The 8487-nt window shown below is 37.9% G+C and overlaps 1 protein-coding gene across 6 annotated transcripts; it reads left to right on the forward strand.

The window, feature by feature from the left end:
• The first annotated feature begins 373 nt into the window (after positions 1–373).
• LOC102722783 lies at positions 374–5404 on the forward strand. Of its 6 annotated transcripts, none has more exons than XM_015839709.2 (7): positions 374–592; positions 1124–1219; positions 3197–3272; positions 3394–3815; positions 3888–4077; positions 4152–4217; positions 4756–5404. In XM_015839709.2, exons 3-6 carry the CDS (start codon positions 3264–3266, stop codon positions 4200–4202), a joined length of 672 nt encoding a protein of 223 aa, XP_015695195.1. In that variant the 5' UTR covers positions 374–592; positions 1124–1219; positions 3197–3263; the 3' UTR covers positions 4203–4217; positions 4756–5404. The 6 variants fall into 6 exon arrangements, 3 of the variants coding, with proteins under 3 accessions (XP_015695195.1, XP_006658077.1, XP_015695194.1); XM_006658014.3 differs by lacking the exon at positions 4756–5404 and adding an exon at positions 4448–4533; XR_423680.3 differs by having other exon boundaries at positions 375–592; positions 4152–4447; positions 4535–5398.
• The last annotated feature ends 3083 nt before the right edge of the window (positions 5405–8487 follow it).

Here is an 8487-nt window from a genome sequence, read left to right on the forward strand (position 1 = left end):
GCGGTGTATTTTTTAAAAAAATTATATAAAAAAATTAATATTAAAATTATATCAATCTGTTTTTATTTTTTCATAACTAATAATTAATTAATTATTTGTGTTGTGTTATTTAGAGCATGTTCGTAAGAGAAGGTACAATAACAGACTATAAGTCAGCTCTAAACATATTTTAGAGATAAGAGATAAGAGAGAAAAACAGTGAACTAGATTTATAGCCAGCTATAATACGAACTAAGATACAGTATGTGTATGACACATGTGATATAATAATATATGTTTGAAGATAACTATATAATGATATGGTATGTATTAGTTATTAAATTGACTAAAACGAATCGGTAGTCGACTGTGCTATCGAACTTTGCTCTAAAGTGTACTAAAAGTTGCCCTGGCCAACCCCACTCCAGCTCACGGGCGGCACGGGGGAGAAGTCTCGTTGGCCAGAAGATTTCCCATTGATTTCTCCAAACCATTTGAGAAGTTCGTCGTCCTCGCACGACGATTCCTCGCGTCGCCTTGATCCCCGTCATGTGACTAGCGCCGGCGCCGCCGTCACACGAGAGGCCAACGGCGTCGCCTTGTTCCTCCCGTGGTTCGTGCTCTTTTCTCCTCCTCCTCTTCCCTAGCATGTTCTTCTCAAATCCCGTGGATAAGGGAACTGGGATTGAAAGGGGTTACATGCACACCTATTGAGAGGTGTGGAATTAATCCCCTCAATCCTCTCGAATCCCTTCATTTGGGGGATTAACGAACCGAGCAAGTCCAGGGATTGGGTTAACCATCAAACACCACCGAATCTCCCTCTTTCGATGATTGGAATCTACAAATTGATTAGGAGTCTTGAAAACGCATGGTAGGAAAATATTACTAACGAAGTGTTCGCAGAAAAAAATTGCACGGAAGAATTCCAATTTATTTTTTGGGAAAAATCAGAAAAACAAATGTACAAAGGAATTTCACAATTTCTAAAAACTGCCTATAAAAAAGGAGAAAATTAAGAAAACTGCCTGTAAAGTTTATGTAGAGGCATTATTTAACCCATCATCGGTGCACTATAGATAGACTAATCACATCATTTATTTAACCCATCAGTGTATCCAATGATAAGTTTTTTCTTGGGCAGAAATTGCGGCAGCTCTTGCTAAGAATTGGAGCCTCGCCTTTGAACTAGATTAGAATCAAACCCAAACTTCGATAAAGCATTCATCACAACTCTAAGGTTTGCTTGTGTTTCCCTTGCTCTTTAACATCTTTCTTTCATTGTATGCCTATACTGAATTTCTCTGCATACTTCAGTAATTTTACATGTTCTGCCATTTGAATATGTTGGTTGGAATGCATATTTAACAGTGAGAGCTACCACAGCTACTTCTATTTTTCTTTTTTTTACCATTTCGTTACTTCTAAGTTGCATGTTATATCTAGAATTCTAGACATTTGGAATTTTGTATTTCAGAATAAAAGGAAACATGGATAATGATGGACAGACTTGCATAGGTACAACACAAATACTAGTATGAAATTATTTAGTGTCACTATTTTGCTTTGCGCCAACTCTAATAATGTAGTAAAATTATTCTGTAGGAACACATCTAGTTATGTACAAGGGGTCTACAACTTCTTAGAGTTTGCCTTTTCCCATTCAACAAAAAGAAAAAAAATATTCTAACCATGCAAGAAATGTGTTGAATTTTCTTTGTTAGAAGCAAACATTATGATCAAATATATGATATGTGAGGGACTTAAGCATGGGTACAAGCCATGGATATTTCAAAGGAAGCACCATCCTCTTTTGTGCATCTGCATATGGACAAGTTCGAGGTAGAATAGGAATTATTCTTGTGATGAAATTCCTAATGCTTGGAGATATGGCATATGTATTGATCAAATGAAGGAGTTGTACTATCCCAAAAGTTTTTTAAAAATTCAGCAGGGAAGCCATCAGGGCCAGGAGTCTTGTTGGACTTCATTTAAAAAATAACCTTAGCTCCTGCATAGTGAAAGGTTTAATATGGTCTGCTACCACCTGGTCATTCAATTTTGAACCACCATCCACCTTTATATTAATCTTAATAACATCAGCAGCTCCAAAGAGATTTTTGTAAAATAAAATAGTGATATATGGTACTCCTTCCGTTTTATATTGTAAGACTTTTTAGCTATACCTCGATTTAGCTATTAATCAATGTATATTGTTTATACATATGTTTAGATTTATTAACATCTATATGAGTCCTAGTCTAGGCAATGCTAGAAAGTCTTGTATTGTAAAACAGAGGCAGTAAGAAATTATCTTGCCCTTGAATGACACCCTACTCCTGAATCAGGAAAGTTATCCTATTTTTCCTTCAAGTAAGTCAATTTCCTTTCTGTGAAACCATTGAACTTCTTATTTTAAGTAAATACCTTGACTTCAGTTCCATATTTTTTTATTAGTCCTATACAACAAGGTTGTTTTCACACTTTTTTTATCAAGTTCATCTAGATGTCTAAGCGATTTGCTTTTCCCTTTCATATATTCCCCAGTCAATTCCTATGTCAGCCTTCCAATTATTTCCTTAATAATCTCATTCTCATTTGCCAAATATCAGTACCCCTAGAGTTCCTTTTATCTATAGAACTTCAAGTTTCTTTAACTATATCATATATATCCTCCTTATGCAGCTAGCTGTTTTCAAATCTGAAACAGCTAGCCTGCTTAGGTACTACCCCAATATGTAATACTAGGGGGGACATTATCAGAAAGAACCCTTTCTAAAGCTAAGATAGAAGTGAGTGGGAATTCCATTTCATACTATGTATCTGTTAAGATTCTGTCCAATTTCTCATATGTGGGACATCATGACCATTACTCTAGGTAAACTGAGCTACAAAGATTAGCTAACTCTGCATGGAATTCCTGTTTCTTATCATGCTGCGCTACCCCATAAATTACAATCAGATTCCACTTAAAGTCAGAATTATGCTTTTGCAATAACATCCTGGCAAAATACAACAGCAGCATTAGTAATGTTTAAAATTTTGAATGCATGTAAAACATTTCCTTTTTTTAAGGGGACCAAGTAATGCCTATGTAATGCTGACGGGACTTGTAAGTAATTCCTTCTGAAAATAGTTTCTAGCACCGTCTGGTAACAGCCAGTTCCTGAATTAAGGTAGCTTTAGTATAAATGAATCTGACTTATTGGTTTACTAGTTTTTCAGGTTAAACTGAGGCATAACGCAGAAAGCAAGGCTTTCTTTTAGTTTTTTTTTTTTCTGTCATGGATCAGGTAAGCACTTGGTTGCTACTTTATCTTTGGAAGGACATTTAACTTTATATGCAAACCTTTTCTTACTATGCATGTTTAAAGTTATCAACTTGTTAAATACAATGCCCTTTTCATGCTGCAGAATGTTGATGCTGTTCATGGAGATAACCATGCGTTCCATGTTGAGTTTCGTACATCTCTAGTACGATTGGTTTCCAATAAACCGGTGGAACAAGCTAAAAGGAAATATATTTTTGTTCCTGGCATACCTATTGTGTCAGTGAATGGCATTTGCTATATAATATCGCATAGCAGAGTGTTCTGTCAAGAAGATGCACACAATTGGCAACATGAAGTCATTTTTCCTGACGGAACTGCAGAGCCGCTTATAACAGAAGATGTAAGAATACAAGGAGATCTGGCAGCATTTTCTGTTAGTACAACTGCAGGACTGCCAGATCCAGTAAAATTCAGTGGACAACAGGTTTCACACAATCAGGAAGTTTATACAGTTAATTATGAAGGGATGAGGGAGCCAAGCTTGTTAGTTCGTGGTCGTGTAACGTAAGTTTCTTAAGCTGCCATGAGATATTTGTTAATGCTTTTTTCTATTTGATCTAAAAATATTGAGAGCAGGCATGTAGGTGAAGGATCATTTTTCCATGATTGTACTCCCGGTACATTTACTATATATGGATCGCCAGTTTTCAACGAGCAAAGTGAGCTTGTTGGCATATGTCATAAAAATTATGGCGTTATTGAAGCATTTGATGTGAATGAGATAGAAAAACTGCTTTCAGGAATTGATCCAGGCATGGCGAACAAGGTATTATGTTGTTCTGTATTAATTCGAGAAAATCATACATGAATTTCTTTAATATGTTTTGTTTTCATTTGTAGTCACTTTCTGAGATTCTGCAGCATATAAAGGCCACAATCCAAGCAAATTGAAAGGCATTTTTCTTGGTAAGTTGTCATGGTTGTTTATTTCTTTCTTTCTTTTTCTTTTTTTTTTTTTGTGGGGAAGCCCAGACTGGGCTTAACCAATTTCATTAAGGGGGAAAGCATGTACAGGGTCGGTTTTACACTCTCAGCAGAGTTTGCTGAGGCTAGGAAAAGAAAAAACCGGCCAGAGCCAGGAAGTCACAGATGTATGCTACTCCTCACAATGTTTGAAATAACCCGCTTCCCTCCAGGTCACAATTTCATCCCTGATCTCGTTGAAAACCTGAGTTGCTGATCTCGACTTATTTTCGAAGATTCTGGCATTTCGCTCTTTCCAGATGAGCCAAAAAATCAATAGGCATGCGGAATCAAAGGATTTTCTGAATTTCTTCTTGAAGCACTTCCGTGTCGTCAACCACCATTCGTCTATTGCCATGCCAATCTCCCTCGGTAGTTGGAATGGAACCGATGTCCAGCATCTCCACCGGTTCCAGACCTGGTTTGTGAAATGGCAGCTAATGAACAGATGATGACAAGTTTCCTGTGGCGCTTGACACAGGGGGCAAGAAACCTGCATCGGCCATCCTCGCTTCATTAAGTTGTCCGCTGTTAAACATCGCTCCTTCACTGCGAGCCAGATGAAGAAGCGGATTTTCGTTGGGGCCCTCGTCTTCCACAACAAAGCACCCCATCGGCAACGTTCTTTGGCTAGGAAGAAGATCTCGTAAGCTGAGGAGGCCGTGAAGTTACCATGAGACTCCCGGCCCCAAATGATAGAATAGGACCCCATTTGCGTCCAACTGTATGTCCTCGAGATGGTCCCATAATTGCAGGTACTCTGTTGGATGGTGCTCCTCTGATAGTTCTGATCCAGTGGCGATTATGCATACCTTGGTGCACTGTCATGCTGGGTTTGGAGGCGTGATAGAACAGCGCAGGGAAAGCTTGTCTGATGGGTCCACATGGTAGCCCAGAATTCTGTATCTTTCCCATCTCCCACTTGCACTTTTGTTGCTGCATAGAACAAATTATCTAGTTGACGATCATGTTGGTATTTCCACAGTGCCGCCCACGGCCTGTCTTTCTGTATTTTCGCCAGGACTGCCCATTTCAGCCGCAATGCTTTTCCGAAGCAGTTAATGTCTTTGATGCCTAGTCCTCCCAACTGTTTTGGCATGCAAACTGCACCCCATGCAACTAAGCAATGCCCGAGTTGATCAGTGTGAACTGGTAAGGCCATTAGCACCGAGTTGATCAGTGTGAGTCGGTCCCCTGTGGATAGCAGCTTCGGCTTCCATCCACTAACTTTCTTGGCGAAACGATCCATTGTTGGTTGCAAGTCAGCTCTCGTCAATCTTCTCAATGATAGGAAAATCTTGGATTTTGCATTGGAGATAGTTAGCCACCATTTCTTTTTCTTCGTCATGGCATCGGATCGAAGAGATCGAGCTTTTTGCAAGGTTTAGTGTGAGACCCGAGGCTGAGAGAATCCCCTTCACTGTCATTGTGTCTTCCTCCGTTGGTGCAAAGATGACCGCGTCATCTGCGTAGAGGGAGATCGCCGGCCCTCGCAAACCTCTGTCAACCGCCGATAGCAAGCCTCTGTCCGTAGCTTTGGAAAAAACATCGCGCAGCACATCCATGACAAGTACAAACCAGTTACCGTGTCCAAAAATATTAATTACGCCTCACTATGGTACTACTTGTTGGTTGTTATGATGATTTATAAGTATAATCTTGCATGAACAGTATCAAGAGCATTGAACAACAAAACACCCTTGTAATGGGAATTTGGGAATGATGATTTTGTTTCTTGAAAAGCCATGTGCACCTTTTCCCCTTTCACATAAGATGCAACATCCTTGCACTTCATACAATTTTTTGTGTCCTCAATAGCTGAGCATGATAAAATTATTTCCTACTGCAATTTCCATGTTGGAAATACAGCAAGCAGAAAAGGATCCACACTATAGTGTGAGCCCATGGATCTAACCCTATATGTTAGCATCTGTTAGTTCCCATGCCTCTAGTGTATGTCCATAGCAAGGTGAGCAAAGTTGCATAATTACCGTCATAACAGAGGGTCTATAGAATGATCTGATTTTGGTCAAGGGCAGATAGCATGATACAAAATCGTAATTAAAGTTGTTTAAAGAGAGTGGAACTAATACTGACATACATTCACTCTTCCTGTCTGGCCAGTTCATATCTCTTGGTTTCTTTATTGTTCCTTTATACGTAGTACGGAGTATATAGTAATTTGATTTTTTTGGTTGATATAAAATCAATGGATGATAATTGTACTGTAAAACCAATCAATAACAAAGAAAGGTACACTGATTAGTTTAACTAAACTGGTATCAAAAGCACGTTGTTGCCTCGTCGGATGTGTAGTCTTGCAATTTCATGAAATACACACCACATTTTCTAACTAGAGCAAATAGGAGTCCCTGTAGTTCCTTTCATGGGACCTTTCTCATTTCAGGAGTGTAGTTGTTGCATTTGATATCTGTATCATGCATTCTGAGACGTACCATGGTGCATTGTATTTGAAGAGTTTCTTTTCCTCTCGAAGCTTCACTTTTCTTCTCTATTGCCATTCCTTCTTACATATATATGAGTACATGGGCCAGCTAATGGGCCAACACACGATACACACATAGACACTAGTCTATTTACAGCCCAACAGTATTGTGAGAAGTCTGCACACAGGTCATGCTGTGAATCTGCATGGTTGATATTTTGCAATGTGGCTGGTAGCTATTTGTTGTCTTGAGCTTCTTATGGCCACATTCTCAGGGTCTCATCTTTTGGCCTAAAACGCATATGCTGCTGTCAATTTGAATTTTATAACTTAATTTGGAATTGTTTCTAAGATTTTTTCATCATAGTTTCTTATGCTTAGTTTGCTAAGAACATAAATGTAAAAGTTTTGCTCACAAATTATTTTGTAGTCGTTGATATGTCGTTTGGTGTATAATCCGCCCTTGGCCAACCAATGGGAACCTCAGTCAACGTTGATATGAAAAGTAGTAGATTCATTTTCAAATCGTCAGGTCTGAAAGTAGTGTTGCTTGATTTGTTAATTTGGGTGGTAGTAGCATCTTGATGGAATACAAGTTGAAGTCAGCTCAACAACCTTAGTCTAACTAGTCAATTTTACATGCTCTGAGGAAGAAGACTCGAGAACCGAGGACAACGCAATGCGGGCGACGTGTTCCTCCACACCGCTTTTTTTTTAAAAAAAAATTCCTCCAATTTATATGGTTTTATCCTTCAACGAATAAAATACTAAAATAATAACATAAAATAAGGTTTTACTAGTTCAACCAACTCTGACATTTCGTCGCCCCCTCTCTTCGAAGTCGAAAAAAATCATGCGAGAAAAAAAAGAAAAAAACATGTGGCAACTAAAAAAATAAAAAAACACGACGTGTGTGAGAAAACCAAAAAATTAAACGAAATATACGACGCATCGTACGTATCACTACGGAAAAACATTAACGGCGAAAATCAAGATATGTGAAAAAAAAAATTACACGCATGCGACAGCTAACCAAAAATCTAAAAGAACTAGCGAATGTCCACTTTGTTACAACTTTTAACCCTATCAATAGTTAGCAAGACAATATGGTAAGGCAACAAAATAAACATACTGTAGCCAATGTTACCTCACCAAAAATTGTTAATACAAAGCTGACAACGCCTCGTGTTGCCGCAGGAAATATACATCCAAATGACACGGATTTGTAAAACATATCTTTATAAAATAATTATTATCTTTTTAAGCGTACAATTTGTTTTCCCAAGAGCATATTCATGTGTTTACTTAGACCGTATTATTTTATTTTTAACATCTTTTTGTTAGGATTTTGAAATGGATTGTTTGCTCCACGTTAAAAAAAATTCTTACACCGCATTGTATTTCTTAAGCCACTTGTTTTAAGCTATTTGTGAAGGGTATTTTTTAAAATACTCACTTATCATGTTAATCAACCGAACATCAAAATGATAAGGCACCAACAACCACTTTCAAACGGCGTCTTAGCTCGTAAGATTTATTGTGTTCAAATCTCGTTGTTTTCATATTCCAAACATGGATTTTGTTGCATAAATATGATATTAAATAAATCAATAATCACTAAATATACAACTAAGTATTTTTCATTTATATATCACTCCTCCTATCTAATTCAAGTTGGGTATGTGTGCTCCATTTGTCAAAAATATAACTAATTCTACCGTTCAATTTGTCTCCAAAATACAGTTACTGCTTGACCTACTGTATTAT

The sequence above is a fragment of the Oryza brachyantha genome, chromosome 7, assembly GCF_000231095.2.
Source record: "Oryza brachyantha chromosome 7, ObraRS2, whole genome shotgun sequence".
Classification (NCBI taxonomy): Eukaryota; Viridiplantae; Streptophyta; class Magnoliopsida; order Poales; family Poaceae; genus Oryza; species Oryza brachyantha.

Excerpts from the sequence above, each read along its gene's own strand:
- LOC102722783 (XM_015839709.2), top strand. Across the intron at positions 3,816-3,887 it reads TTAGTTCGTGGTCGTGTAAC|GCATGTAGGTGAAGGATCAT; the intron begins GTAAGTTTCTTA and ends TATTGAGAGCAG. Across the intron at positions 4,078-4,151 it reads ATCCAGGCATGGCGAACAAG|TCACTTTCTGAGATTCTGCA; the intron begins GTATTATGTTGT and ends TTTCATTTGTAG.